We start from the raw sequence: 15698 nt of genomic DNA on the forward strand, positions 1-15698 counted from the left end.
TTGCCCGTGGTCCCCCAGCTGGTCACCCACAAGCTATCAGCTCTCCCTGATCACTGATCCCCTGTGCCCCAGAAAAAAGCCAGTGTCTCTTGTTTTGAACAGAGACAAGGTGCTAAATTTGTCCAGAGGTAAAAATGATGCTGAAAAGGGGAAATGTCTGAAAACAATAACTGAGGGCCCTTTCTGGCCTTAAATTATTTTCAGCTGAAAAAGCCCCTAGTTTAAGATCGGAACTGCGCTCTGGGGAACAGCGGCCACGGGGTGGAACAGCCTAGAGCCGGGTGATCAGCCACCTGGAGACCGGAAGCCCCCGAGGAGGTTCTGAGGAAGGAAGGAAGGAAGGAAAAGACTATTTCTGGCATTTTCTCAGGCTTCTACTGTGCCAGGCACCCTGTAGACCTCATCTGTCTGTCAAATCAGGGTTCTTAGCCACTCACAACCCTACAGGGACTTCGTTTGTACACAGAGTCCTTCCCCAGTTCAGTCCCCACTCACCTGTTCACCCTTATCTCCTACACTCGCTGGGTGCTCTCTCCATTCCAGCCACAGGGCCTCCTTGCTGGCTTTCAACCTCCTAGGCATGCTTCTGCCTCCAGGCCTTTGCACCGGCTGTGCCCTCTGCCTGGAATACTTCTCCCCAGATATATGCATGGCTCATGCCTTCACCTCCTCTGGTCTTTACTCAGTGAGGCCTTTTCTTTTCTTTCTTTCCCTGTTTCTTTCTTTCTTTCTTTCCCTTTCTTTCTTTCTTTTTCCTTTTTTCTTTTTTCTTTTTCTTTTTTTGAGATGGAGTCTCGCTCTGTCACCCAGGCTGGAGTGCAGTGGCACAATCTCGACTCACTGCAACCTCCTCCTCCCAAGTCCAAGTGATTCTCTTGCCTCAGCCTCCCGAGTAGCTGGGACTACAGGCACATGTCACCACACCTGGCTAATTTTTTGTATTTTTAGTAGAGACGGGGTTTCACCGTGTTAGCCAGGATGGTCTCAATCTTCTGACCTCGTGATCCCCCCACCTCGGCCTCCCAAAGTGCTGGGATTACAGGCGTGAGCCACCACACCTGGCCTCAGTGAGGTCTTTTCTGACCCTCACAGTTAAAAATAAAACTCTGGCCAGGCGCAATGGCTTATGCCTGTAATCCCAGCACTTTGGGAGGCCGAGGTGGGTGGATCACAAGGCCAGGATTTTGAGACCAGCCTGGCCAACATAGTGAAACCCCATCTCTACTAAATATACAAAACAAATTAGCTGGGCATGGTGGCAGGTGCCTGTAGTCACAGCTACTTGGGAGGCTGAGGCAGGAGAATAATTTGAAACCGGGAGGCGGAGGTTGCAGTGAGCTGAGATCGCGCCACTGCAGTCCAGCTTGGATGACAGAGTGAGACCCCATCTCAAAAATAAATAAATAAATAAATAAATAAATAAATAAATAAAACTCCATTCCCCTCATGGTTAAAAAAAAAAACTCCATCCCCCTCACCACTGTATATTTCCATATGATTCATTGTCTCAGACATCAGCTTGCTTTCCGATTTCTTTGATTATCTGTCTATCTTCCCCCCTGGAATGTCAGCACCCAGAAGGCAGGGATTTTCGTCTGTTTGGCCCACAACTTTCCTCCCTGGGCCTGGCACATAGTAGGCAAGCGGTCAATATTTAACAACGAATGCCTTAATCCAAGAACCCCCATAAGATTGGGGTGAAATATTTGAGGAGATCAAGACTTAAGGGTGAAGGGATTTGCCAAGGCCTTTAGCAGGGAGCCAAATGCCAGATCCTGGAGTCAAACTCTGATCCTGTGGCCTTTTGCTGAGGCCAGTGTTCTCAGACTTCAGGATTTCAGAGGCCGAGAACATTTCAGAATGAATTCGAGTGACCGTGCGCGGTTACTGTTTTTTAATGTTTATCAAGGATGCTCATTCAAACAAACGAATAACAACAAAATACCCACTGCTGGCACCATAATTTTACCAAAGAATGATCATTCTAATATTGAAAAAGTTCAAAGGACATAATTGCAGAATAAAAGACAGCTCTTTATATGGAATGCATTTAACCATATTTTTAAACTAAACGGCCCTTCGTTGTCCTTATTTTTCTCATCCCCTTGAAGTCTGGTCTAAATGTTGATCCAGGCTGTGTGACCCTGTGTGAGCTATTTGATCGCCTAGTGCCTCAGTTTCCCTATATGTAAAATGGAGATAAGAGCCCATAGCTCAGAGTCTTGAGGAGTAAATGAGATCTAGGCTGAGGGAAGGGCCTAGCATGCCCCTGGCTTATAATAAATGCTCAACAAATGGTTCCTTTTGTTATTAACATGCAAAGGCATATTAGTCAACCACCTGGTTTACCACTGGCAGTGGTCGTCAGCTGGCATTTCAGGACCCCTTCCCCAGGCTGCGGCGGGAGAAGGGTATCTGTGGATGTTGGGAAGAGTAAGAACTGGCTCCCTACTTAGAGACAAAAGCTGGGGAGCCCCAAGCTGGGAGCCCAACTTACCTCTTTTTCTTTTCTTTTTTTGTTTGTTTTGTTTTTTGAGACAGGGTCTCGCTCTTACCCAGGCTGGAGTGCAGTGGTGTGATCATGGCTCACTGCATCCTCCACCTCCTGGGCTCAAGCGATGCTTCCACCTCAGCCTCCTAAGAAGCTGAGACCACAGGACACACCACACTCGGCTAATTATTGTGTTTTTTGTAGAGACTGAGTCTCACTATGTTGCCCAAGCTGGTCTTGAACTCCTGGGCTCAAGCAGTCCTCTTACCTTGGCCTCCCAAAATGCTGGAATTACAGACATGAGCCACTGTTCCCAGCCTCAACTGGCCTCTTATGGGGGGCTATGAAATCTACCCCAAGCAGAAAAGATTGGGGTCCTACGTGGAAGGGTTGCAGGGACCTAAGAGGCTGGGGTGGAAGGGAAGAGGAGGGGCCTCAGACAGGACCTGACTTCTGTGCCTTGTCTCTGCCCCACCCTGGGGCTGAATGAGGGGCTGTGACTGTGACTGGAGGTCTTACCCTTGCTCTTTGCCTCCTAGGCTGGGCCCTGTCTCAGGCCCCCAGGCTTTCCCCAAACTGGTGCGGATCCTCACGGCCTTTTCCTCCCTGCAGCATCTGGAGTGAGTATAGACTCTGGGACCCCTTCCTCTCAACATCTGGGTGCAGTGCTATGATCATAGCTCACTGCAGCCTCGAATTCCTGGCCTCAAGTGGTCCTCCTGCCTCAGCCTCCTGAGTAGCTGGGACCACGGGTGCATGCTACAGTGCCCAGCAACCTCTGGGTTTTGACAACCCCAAATCCTGCCCCCAAGGCCCATGCAGAAAGAAAAGCCCTCACTTTGTCCCTTTTTTTCTCCCTTCCGCCTACTGCATCCTCAATGTGGCTGGCACATGAGTGATGAGATGACGCCACATCAGATGGGAATCCCCAATGACAAAAAAAAGTTGTAGATCCTTTCGTGACCTTTGAAACTCCTTTCCTCACAACCTCATTTGCTGCTCTCAGCAATTCAGCTGGGGAGGGATTGGGGAGCATAGTCCTACTTTACAGTGGAGGTTAAGGAAGTTGCCAAGCCTCAGGGGCTTAGTTCCTAAGAAGCTAAACAGGGATTCAAGTCCATCATGAGTTAGACTTTGCCCTCTGGCTGCCTGGTTGGAGCCCCCAGGTGATGAAGTCCTCGTCTGAAAAGCTTAGGAATGTGCCGGCTGCCTATGGTGTATTAGAGCTGGGGGGTGGGAAGGGCAGGTGCCAGGGCTGAGGAGGCCCTCACTGGGATGGGAAGGGTCAGATGGCCCCAGGACGCTAGCTGATGGCCCCCATCTGATTCCACCTGCAGCCTGGATGCGCTGAGTGAGAACAAGATCGGGGACGAGGGTGTCTCGCAGCTCTCAGCCACCTTCCCCCAGCTGAAGTCCTTGGAAACCCTCAAGTGAGTGAGCTGGGCCTGCCCTTCCTGCTGAATCGGGCCCCCAAAGTCCAGCTGACTTTTTCAAAATTAATTTAAATTTGTTTTTTTAGACAAGGGCTCGCTGTGTCACCCAGGCTAGAATATAGTGCTATGATCATATCTCTGCAGCCTTGAACTCCTGGCCTCAAGGAATCTCCTCACCTCCGCTTCCCAAAGTGCTGGGATTATACCATGCCCAGCCCCAGTGGATTCATCCATTCACTCATTCACCTATTCAATCAGCCATTCATCCTTCCATTCAATGATTCATCCATTCACTCATGCAGTCATTTCTTTACTCCCTCATCCAACCACTCACTCAATCATTTCTTTATTTAATTATCCAACCATTTATTAATTTAATCAACAAATATTTAAGGAGGACCTACTATGTGCAGGCACCTTTCTAGGCCCTGGAGACCCAGCTTTAAACAAAACAAATAAATCCCCTGACCTCAGGAATCTTAAATTCTAATGAGGAGACACAATGAACAAGTAAACAAGTCGGTAATTATAAAGTATACAGTAATGAAAATAATGTTTGGTGACAGAAAATTATACTGGGGGGTGAAATAGGAGAGATAGATTAGGATTTATCAATAAAGCATTATTATCAAAATAGTAAAACTTTTTAAAAACTGTTCTGGTCTCTGGGAAGTTGGAGATGGATAAGATACAGGAGGATCAATGTGATTTTTTTTCTTTTTTTCAGACAAGGTCTCGCTCTGTCACCCAGGGTGGAGTGTGGTGGTGTAATCATGGCTCACTGCAGCCTCAATCTCCTAGGCTCAAGCAATCCTCCCATCTCAACCTTCTGAGTAGCTGGGACAGGTGCATGCCACCACGTCCCGCTAATTTTTGTATTTTTTTGTAGAGACGTGGTTTCACCACGTTGCCCAGGCTGGTCTTGAACTTCTGAGCTCAAGCCATCCTCCTGCCTCTGCCTCCCAAAGTACTGGGATTACAGGCATGAGTCACTGTGCCTGGTTCAATGGGATTTTTTTTTTTTTTTTTTTTTTTTTTTGACACGGAGTCTCGCTCTGTAGCCCAGGCTGGAGTGCAGTGGTACGATCTATTTATTGCAAACTTCACCTCCTGGGTTCAAGCAATTCTCACACCTCAGCCTCCCAAGTAGCTGGAATTACAGGCATGCACCACCACACCCAACTAATTTTTGTATTTTTAGTAGAGACGGGGTTTCACCAGGTTGGCCAGGCTGGTCTTGAACTCCTGACCTCAAGTGATCCGCCCACCTCAGCCTCCCAAAGTGCTGGGATTACCGGCATGAGCCACCACGCCCAGTTCAACATGATTTTTTACTGAACCTACAGGATATCAAAATCTTCCCACACTCCCCCTCACAACCAAGGTCTTAGGATGGCCAAATAATTTACCGGAATTTACTTAGCAATTTCCTTAATTGTAGGACCGTGGGACTTCTCCAGTAATTTCTAGTGTCCTAGGTAACACTATAAGCTAGATTTCTTCTCTTAGTCCTTCCCTCCCCCTCTTTCTTACCCGCCACCCCACTTAAGTATTTATTGAGCACCTACTATGTGCCTGGCAGTGCTCTAGGCACAGGGATACAGTAATGAGCAAAACAGACACAGCCCTGCTCCATGTGAAGCCCACAACCCGGCAGAAAGGATTACACAGCCATTAAACAAATAATGCCAACACTTATTTCATTATAGTGCTGAAAAGTGGCGCAGAGGGAAAAGAGGGGATGTTGTAAAATCATGGGACAGGTGGGGGCAGGAGGGTGCACTCTCCCTCCCATCCACCTCCTCATCCCTGCCCTCCCACTTGGCCACAGGACCTAACAGTATCCTCCTATTTACCGAGAGGTAGCTTAAGTCTGTCGACAGCGCCATTCACAGCCTATGACCCAGAACTCTCCTTGAGGTCAAAGTGAGGCATGCAAGTTTGGTTCTGAGCCCTCCCCCTCACTGTGTCCCCGCAGTCTGTCCCAGAACAACATCACTGACCTGGGTGCCTACAAACTCGCCGAGGCCCTGCCTTCACTCGCTGCATCCCTGCTCAGGCTAAGGTGAGTGGGGCCCCGGATACTGGTCAGGTGCTGAGCTGGGGGGCTGCAGAGCGCAGGGAACCCACATCGTGCTGGCTGCAGGGGACACTGAGACCCTAGAAGCAATCACCACAGCCCTGAACAAAAGGATTAGCGGGACGTGGTGGAAGAAACTGAGCAAGTCACTTATTCATTCCTAGCCCCTGTTTTCTTACCTGGAAAATGGGAACCATCCTAATGGTCTATGTAAGCACTTCTCACAATGCCAGGTTCTGTTATGCAATAAATATTGGTCCTTTTCCCCCAGGGATGGTGGGACCAGGCTTTTTCTGGAACCTAGGGGTGGTGGCTTCTGGAAGGCTAACCACGCACGTCAGCTTTTGCTGGCCTAGTCACTTACATGCCGGTCAGTGTTTCACTGCCACCTTCTGGTAGGCCTTGGCATAGCACCTCTTGCTTTTGAGTGACTTCCATCCAGGCCCTGGTGTGGTCCCAGAGGTAATGAGAGGACTGAGCTTGGACCAGAGCCCCAGTCATCCAACTCAGCATTACCAGCTCTTCTCACTCACCAGACTGAGAGAAACTGCTCTCCTCTTCGCCAGAGCTCTTCACTTACTGAGGACAACCAGAGTCAGATTCCCAGGAAAGATGGCATTTGGTCCCTTATTATTTATTTTTAATTTTTTTCATTTCTGTTTTTGAGATGGAGTCTCGCTCTGTCACCCAGGCTGGAGTGAAGTGGTGTGATCTCAGCTCACTGCAACTTCTGCCCCCCAGGTTCAAGCGATTCGCCTGCCTCAGTGTTCCTAGTAGCTGGGATTATAGGCGCCCACCAACACGTCCAGCTAGTTTTTATATTTTTAGTAGAGACAGGGTTTCGCCATGTTGGCCAGGCTGGTCTCAAACTCCTGATCTCAGGTGATCCACCTGCCTCGGCCTCCCAAAGTGAGTACTAGGATTACAGGCGTGAGCCGCCATGCCCAGCCAACTTATTTATTTATTTATTTATTTATTTATTTATTTATTTATTTATTTGGATATGGGGTCTCACCCAGGTTGTAGAGCAGGGGTGCAATGATGGCTCACTACAGCCTCGACTACCTGGACTGAAGCGAACCTCCCACCTCAGCCTTCCAAGTAGCTGGGTCCTATACCCTCCTGAGCCTTGTTAATTTCTTCCCAGCATGATCACTGTTTTACAATATTTTATTTATGTAGGTGCTTACTTCTTGCTATGCAAAGAAACTCAGAAGCAAAAATAGAATCTATCTGGTTCATAATTGTGCTAAAAACTAGAGATACAAGTATGAACTAGAGAGATGTCGTTCTTGCTTTTGAGTTTCTTTGCGTAGTAGGAATTAGGCACATACATAAATAAAATATTGTAAAACAGTGATTCATGCTGGGAAGGAAACTAACAAGCCCCAGCAGGGTACAGGACCTCTGGGGAGATGATTCTTCCGTGGGAAGCTCTAGGGGAAAAGGACTCTAGGAAGAAAGAACAGCAGGTGCAAAGGCCCTAAGTGGGAAAAGGGGCTGTGTTTTGAGGGTCAGAAGGGCCACTGTGGCTGTGTGTAGTGAATGAGGGACAGAGGCTGGGCAATGGTGGAAGTAGGGGAGGTCAGGGGAATCCAGATCACACAGGGAGGCCCTTGTGGGTCACAAGAGGTATTTGCAGTTTTTCAGTGTGAATGGAAAAGTAGGTGGGCCTGGGAAGGCGACACTTGATCTGATTTACACTTTTCTTTTTTCTTTTCTTTTCTTTTTGAGACCAAGTCTCGCTTTATTGCCCAGGCTAAGGTGCAGTGGCATGATCTCAGCTCACTGCAAGCACTGCCTCCTGGGTTCAAGTGATTCTCATGCCTCAGTCTCCCAAGTAGCTGGGATTACAGATGCCCGCCACCACACCAGGCTATTTTTGTGTTTTCAGTAGAGACAGGGCTTCGCCATGTGGCCCAGACTGGTCTTGAAATCCTGGGCCCAAGCGATCCACCCACCTCAGCCTTCCAAAGTGCTGGGATTACGGGTGTGAGCCACCATGCCCAGCCTGATTTACCCTTTAAGAAACATCATATTTCATGGAATCTAAGATGCCATCCATTGTAAGACCCCAATACGAGGCCAAAATGCAAACTGTGACACGCTATTGGTTATAAGACACATCCTGATCTCAATGATATTCAAATGGTGACATATATGTCTTGGCATCGATGAAATATGGTCAGATTACTCTCCCTGTGGGGTGGAGGAAGGGTCTCCAGGGTTCAGAGATTGCAAAACCCCCATCTAGTTTCTGCACTGGTACCGGCCGACCCGTGATGTGAGTTGATTTAGCCTGAATCCACTTGGCAGCAGTGTAAACCTGCTGCTTTTATTTTTTTTTTTTTTTCTTTTTTTTCGAGATAGAGTTTCGCTCTTGTTGCCAAGGCTGGAGTGCATGCAGTCTCAGTTCACTGCAACTCCACCTCCTGAGTTCAAGCAATTCTCCTGCCTCAGCCTCCCAAGTAGCTGGGAGTATAGGCATGTGCCATCACACCCGGCTAATTTTGTATTTTTAGTAGAGACAGGGTTTCTCCATGTTGGTCAGGCTGGTCTCAAACTCCCGACCTTAGGTGATCCACCCGCCTCGGCCTCCCAAAGTGTTAGGATTACAGGCGTGAGCCACTGCACCTGCTGCTTTTATATGCAGCCCTGCAAGGGAGTTCTGAGGCTGAATCATGGCAAAGTCATGGCCCTGAAATCATACCCGCAGCAGCACCTGACCTGTTAAAAGGCTGCTTGGTGTCGAGTAAACAGCTGAAGTTGGCATCAGTGACACTCATCATGCTATTTTCACTGCTACTGATGCTGGTTGTGAATACGCTGCAGAAACTGGAGCTGGTCCAGTGACTGGCTTTTTCTCTTCCTGCCCCCAGTGCTGGTCACACCCTCTATGTTAACTCATGCGACCCTCACCAATGTTCCTGTGAGGTAGTCAGAACCATAGCTAACGTTTAGTTCATTCTAGGCACCAAGGCATATTCTAAATGTTATACCAGCATTGATTCATTTACTCCTCCCCACAATGACTCTATCATGCCCATTTTACAGATGGGTAAACTGAGTCTCAGAAGAGTTGAGTAGCTTGCCCAAGGTCACATAGGCAGTAAGAGGCATAGCTGGGATTTGAACTTGGGAAGTTGTTCTGACAGTTTCCACACAGTAAGGCAAGAAATGACTTCCTTTTAGTCCTGCTGTTTTCCTGGGCTCACTGTTTGACCACAGAGAAGTGGTCTCAACTCTCTGGGTCTTGGTTTGCCTGTCTTTAAAATGGGGCAGTAATCCCAGTAGGTGGTGACTCCCACGGGGCTGACCACCAGGCTGCAGGGGACACTGAGACCCTAGAAGCAATCACCACAGCCCTGAACAAGAGAACTAGTGGGACCTGGGGAAAGAAACTCTGAGCAAGTCACTTATTCATTCCTAGCCTCTATTTTCATATCTAGAAAATGGGAACAATCCCAATGGCCTATGTAAGTACTTGGCACAATGCCAGGCTCTGTTGTGCAATAAATATTGGTTCCTTCCCCCAGGGATAGTGGGACCAGGCTTTTTCTGGAATCTAGGGATGGTGGCTTCTGGAAGGCTGACCATGCACGGGCCTCCAATCCCTCCCCCTGGCCTCTGTTTCCGACAGCTTGTACAATAACTGCATCTGCGACGTGGGAGCCGAGAGCTTGGCTCGTGTGCTTCCAGACATGGTGTCCCTCCGGGTGATGGAGTGAGTGTGGGAGTCTGGGCGGTGGGTGGCTCAGCCCGGGGTGGGAGACACTGAAGTCTCTCCCTGGTGTCCTGGAAGAGCTGGATGTGGGGGTGGCCTTGGTCTGGAGCTGGAGAGTCCCAAGGGCCAGGCCCCAAGGTGAGTTTCTCTTGCCAGCGTCCAGTACAACAAGTTCACGGCTGCCGGAGCCCAGCAGCTCGCTGCCAGCCTTCGGAGGTGTCCTCATGTGGAGACGCTGGCGTAAGTCCAGGCAACCCTGGTGGGTGGAGAACAACTCACTCCCCAGGCGTGTGGCCCAGTGTGACCCCAGAGCTCAAATCATGCTCTTCCCTTCACCAACCTGCAACCCTGGGTGAGCAGACACTTCCCCCTCTGGCTTCAGCTTCTTCATCTGTAAAGTGGGGATGGTAATAATATCCACCCAAGAGGTTTTGTGAGGCTTAAACTAATCAAGCCCTACAAAGCTCTTATAACAACAGTAGCTGGCACACAAAAATGCCAATAAATGCTATATTAGGCTGAACCATATGAAATTGCTGACATCCACCCATTTTTGACCTGTAAAATTGGCAATTTCATATGGTTCAGGTTTATCTTTTATTAAGTCACCATGATGTCCAATACTGGTTACTTTATATTCTTTCAAAGCGCTTTTATCTCCACAATCACTCACCTCTTCTCTTCTAAGATGCACAGGGTGGGTCTTACAAGACCCATTTTACAGATGAGGAAAATAAAGCACAGAGCAGTTAACTAACCTTTCTGGGGTCACACAGCAAGTCAGCTGCAGAACCATAAAGGAATCTCGGGCCTCCTAGGCTTCTCCTTTTCCCCATGACCCACACCGGTCGGTATCTTGCCAGGGGAAAAGTCCCCAACGTTCTAGGCTGGGTGGAAGGAGGGATTTGGGGGCAGCTGTCACTGGGGCCCCAGGCCGCCCTCTCTCCTCTAACCTGGCTCTGAGTCCCATCCCCCCTTGCAGGATGTGGACGCCCACCATCCCATTCAGTGTCCAGGAACACCTGCAACAACAGGATTCACGGATCAGCCTGAGATGATCCCAGCTGTGCTCTGGACAGGGTAACCAGGGTGGGCTTGGGAGGGGAGAGCCGCAGTGGGTTGGGGGCAGTGTCCTTGTGAAGGTGGCATTCATAAAATGTGGGCGGGACACAGGTGGGGCTAGGCCACCACCCTTGGACGCATGCGTCATCAGAGACATCCCCTCATCTCCACCCTGGGCTCGGTGGAGCTGTCCTCCAGGCTTTGCGAGCTTGGTCCCTGTGGTCAGGCTTAGAGATCAGGGGACAGGAAAGTTGGCCATCCACATCCCACAGCCTCAGTGCTTGGAAGAGCTTCCTTTGGGGACTCCAAGCCTTCCCAGCTGCTGTTTCGGCTTGGTGGCTGCCCTGATGCTCCGGGTTTGTCTCAGATGAACTTGCTTGACAAGTCTCCTGCCCCTCATTATGAAGATCACTGTCCCCCAGCCCTGTGCTCCCCTCCCTGTGCTGCATGTCCACCTCCATTCCACTGCCCCTCCCATCCCCTCATCTTGATAGCACCCTTCCCAGGTGTCAAGCTGCCCCTCCTACAGTGTCCTGCCTAAACCCCCTCTCCTGGCTCCTCCCCCTACAGCATGTTCTCTGAGGACACTAACCACGCTGGACCTTGAACTGGGTACTTGTGGACACAGCTCTTCTCCAGGCTGTATCCCATGAGCCTCAGCATCCTGGCACCTGGCCCCTGCTGGTTCAGGGTTGGCCCCTGCCCGGCTGCGGAATGAACCACATCTTGCTCTGCTGACAGACACAGGCCCGGCTCCAGGCTCCTTTAGCGCCCAGTTGGGTGGATGCCTGGTGGCAGCTGCGGTCCACCCAGGAGCCCTGAGGCCTTCTCTGAAGGACATTGCGGACAGCCACGGCCAGGCCAGAGGGAGTGACAGAGGCAGCCCCATTCTGCCTGCCCAGGCCCCTGCCACCCTGGGGAGAAAGTACTTCTTTTTTTTTATTTTTAGACAGAGTCTCACTGTTGCCCAGGCTGGCGTGCAGTGGTGCGATCTGGGTTCACTGCAACCTCCGCCTCTTGGGTTCAAGAGATTCTTCTGCTTCAGCCTCCCGAGTAGCTGGGACTACAGGCACCCACCATCATGTCTGGCTAATTTTTTATTTTTAGTAGAGACAGAGTTTTGCCATGTTGGCCAGGCTGGTCTCAAACTCTTGACCTCAGGTGATCCACCCACCTCAGCCTCCCAAAGTGGTGGGATTACAAGCGTGAGCCACTGCACCGGGCCACAGAGAAAGTACTTCTCCACCCTGCTCTCCGACCAGACACCTTGACAGGGCACACCGGGCACTCAGAAGACACTGATGGGCAACCCCCAGCCTGCTAATTCCCCAGATTGCAACAGGCTGGGCTTCAGTGGCAGCTGCTTTTGTCTATGGGACTCAATGCACTGACTTTGTTGGCCAAAGCCAAAGCTAGGCCTGGCCAGATGCACCAGCCCTTAGCAGGGAAACAGCTAATGGGACACTAATGGGGCGGTGAGAGGGGAATAGACTGGAAGCACAGCTTCATTTCCTGTGTCTTTTTTCACTACATTATAAATGTCTCTTTTATGTCACAGGCAGGACCAGGGTTTGAGTTCATACCCTGTTACCATTTTGGGGTACCCACTGCTCTGGTTATCTAATACGTAACAACCCACCCCAAATCATAGTGGCTTAAAACAACACTCACATTTATTCTGCTCACATATCTGTCATTTGAGCAGGGCTCAGCGGGGACGGCTCCTTCTGTCCTACTCTGTGTCAGGTGGGGCAGCTTGAGGGTTGGGCTGGGGTCACCTGAAGACTCATTCTTCTGTACGTCTGACAGGAAATGCTGGCTGTTGGCTGGGGGCCTCAGTGCCACTACGGAATAGTTGGCTAGGACCCCTCCATGTGGGCTAGTTGGGCTTCCTCATAGTATGGTGGCTGGGTTGGAGGGTGTCCCAAAAAGAGAGGAGGGGATAGAGAGAGACCGCTTTTCATAACCTAGCCTTAGAAGTCACACAGTATTACTTCTGCTACATATATATGTTTTAAGAGGCAGGGTCTCGCTCTGTCGCCCAGTCTGGAATGCAGTGGTATGATCACGGCTCACTGCAGCCTCAACCTCCTGGGCTAAGTGATCCTCCCACCTCAGCCTCCCGAATAGCTGGGACTACAGGTGTGAGTCACCAAGCCCAGTTAATCTTTAGTTTCATTTTTGTAGAGCCAGGGTCTCACTATGTTGCCCAGGCAGGTCTTGAACTCCTGGCCTCAAGTGATTCTCCTGCCTCAGCCTCCCAAAGTGCTGGGATTACAGGTGTGAACCACCACACCCAGCCCACTTCTGCCATATTCTGTTGGCCAGTGTGACAAGGATTGCTACTGTCCTACCCACCCTCCTTTCACCACATGTGCACATGCACGTGTGTTCACGTACACACACATACACACACACGCGTGCACACACCAGAGCCCACCTTGGCTCAAGTCCTCTTTTCTGAGAGGACTTTTCTTTGTGGCTTCCTAAAATTCAGTGGAAAATTCATTGTTTGGGGGATGAGAAAGGTTGAAGCACCAAAAGCTTACCAAGGAGAATGTTTGCCTCTGCCTCTGACACACAGCTCTGTCCTGGGAGTGAGCTGGTTTTTAGCGGAGATGGAGTCCCACCTTGGCTGCAGTGAGTCCAAAAGGGACTTGGCAGCTCCGCTTTCTACCCAGCGAGCTGCCGGCACGACTGTTGCTTTTCACTCGGGCATAGTCTGCTCAGAAGCCCCAATTCAAGACATCTTAGCTTACTCCTGGTGGCAGTGGGAGCTGACTGTTCAGCTCCAGCTCACCAGCCCCAGTGCCCACAGGATCAGCCTGATTCCCAAGCTCTGCTCCTCTCCCCAGCAAGTGAGAGCTGGGTGTCAAGAGGGTCTGAGGAATCCAGACCCGGCTGCGTGGTTGATGATCTTTGCAGACAGGCAAGCACCTCCTGCCTCGAACTGGCTGCAAAGGGTATCAGGTGCTGCCATCCAGGTTCAGCTTGTAAATAGCTCAGGTGTCACCCTGCAAGGACTCCCTGCACTTGCAGACTGTACAGGGGCCATGGGCCTCCTGTGTGTGCAGCTACAGGAGTGAGCACTGAGGTGTGCTCTGATCATCCACTGTGCCATGTGCCAGGTTTTTGGTCTGACCCACGCTTTTGGTCTGTGTGATGATGAAATGAGGTCAGAGCCTGCAGTGATTCACACTAACGATTTGTTAATGATAGCTACTGTTTATTATTTTATTTAATTTTTTTGAGACAGAGTTTTCACTCTTATTGCCCACGCTGGAGTGCAGTGGCATGATCTCGGCTCACTGCAACCTCTGCCTCCAGGGTTCAAGCAATTCTCCCACCTCAGCCTCCCAAGTAGCTGGGATTACAGGCATGCACCACCACGCCTGGCTAATTTTTGTATTTTTAGTAGAGATGGAGTTTCACCATGTTGGCCAGGCTGGTAATCTGCCTGCCTTGGCCTCCCAAAGTGCTGGGATTACAGGGGTGAGCCACCGCACCCGGCCACTACTGTTTATTTAATGAGCAGATACATGCAAAGCCCTTATCTCAGTGCAAGGGAAATTCAAAGCGCTCAGAAAGTATTAGCTCAATAAGTGATGACTGTGTGCCAGACACTGTGCTAAACTCCTACTCAAGAGGGATAAGAGTCTAGGGGCGAGTGGCAGAGACTCTAGAATGAGATTGCCTGGGCTCAACGCCCACCTCACCACTTACTTATGCAAGCTAGTTCTCTGTGCCTCAGTCTCCTCATTTGTAAAATGGGCATAACCACAGCACCTTCTTTATAGGATTATGTGAAGGTGTGGTGAGCTAATACGTTAAGAATTGGAGCTCAATAACATGTTGGCTGTCATTATTACATATATCTGTGTTTCATTCTTGCCTCTGGCTGGAAGGTTCTTCCCAGCTCTCCATATGGCTGATTTCTCATCCTTCAGGACTTGCCCCATTCTCCAACTCCATCACTAGTTTTATCTTTTTCACTTATTTATGCAGTCTGCTCTTGTCCTAGGACATGAGCTCCAGGAGGGCGGGAAACATCTTGCTTCGTACACTGCTGTGCCCTCTGTACCCAGCAAGGCGCCTGTGTATAATAGGTGCTCAATAACATAAAATGAACAAATAATCCTCACCTAACGGTTTCATTCATTCTACAAATACATACTGACAGCACAGTCATGAATAAGATGTTCCTGCCCTGGTGAGTCTTATATTTTAGCAAATTAAAAAAACTCTTTGGACAGGGCTGCCAGGTGAGGATGGCCAGTCTGTACACTGCACAAAGGCACCTGGGACAAGGGGGAACATGGGGGCTGCAAACCAGTCTGGGTTCTGCTTGCCAAACTGGGAGTCCTGGTGTGGAGCCTTTTAACCCAGAGGGGCATCTTTTCGTAGTTAACGCACAGTCATCGTAAGATGTGGATAAATTACTGTCCCCGTGTCACAGATCTAAGTGATACTTATAGTCACGCTCCTATAAAGGAATGGACTTCTGACTTCTTTGGAGGACCTCTCTGCAGGGACAGGCACAGTGTGCCGGAAGTGCCCCTGAACCCCATTTGTCAGGTGGTAAAGCGCTGCTCGGAGGAATCAGGGCATGATGGTGCAATTCCATGTCCAGTGGATTGTAAGTCCACGCACCTTCCAAATGGTCACTCTTCCTCGCAGGCCTCTCTCTGCATGCAAATGTCTCCCTCCTGACGCTCACCTTTTTCCCTGGGGCTCTCAAATGTCTTCTTTTCAGATTTCGTAGCTTTTCTTTCTTTAGCATCACATGAGGGCAAGTGGTGCTCCAACTGTCTCCCCCCAGAGTTCTGCCGCCTGTACTCTCCCACACCTCAGTCTCCTCGCCTGTAGAAAGGGGTCAATCGTTTGAACCCTGCTTCACTTGGTGTGTAT

General features: G+C 50.0%; 1 protein-coding gene across 11 annotated transcripts in view; it reads left to right on the plus strand.

The window, feature by feature from the left end:
* The window catches only part of CIITA (class II major histocompatibility complex transactivator), a 65506-nt gene that overhangs the window by 36406 nt on the left and 13402 nt on the right, over positions 1-15698 (plus strand). For 5 of the 11 annotated variants that reach the window (XM_008960373.5, XM_034939784.3, XM_008960374.5 and 2 more), the window contains 7 exons: positions 3031-3111; positions 3829-3921; positions 5903-5989; positions 9645-9728; positions 9885-9968; positions 10711-10808; positions 11361-12351. In XM_008960373.5, the coding sequence (XP_008958621.2) occupies positions 3031-3111; positions 3829-3921; positions 5903-5989; positions 9645-9728; positions 9885-9968; positions 10711-10786 (505 nt within the window). In that variant the 3' untranslated portion in view covers positions 10787-10808; positions 11361-12351. Of the gene's footprint in view, positions 1-3030; positions 3112-3828; positions 3922-5902; positions 5990-9644; positions 9729-9884; positions 9969-10710; positions 10809-11360; positions 12352-15698 lie in introns of those variants that run through there. The other 6 variants (XM_057300009.2, XM_057300010.2, XM_034939779.3 and 3 more) reach the window with 2 other exon arrangements.

Source organism: Pan paniscus, chromosome 18 (assembly GCF_029289425.2).
Source record: "Pan paniscus chromosome 18, NHGRI_mPanPan1-v2.0_pri, whole genome shotgun sequence".
Lineage (NCBI taxonomy): Eukaryota > Metazoa > Chordata > Mammalia > Primates > Hominidae > Pan > Pan paniscus.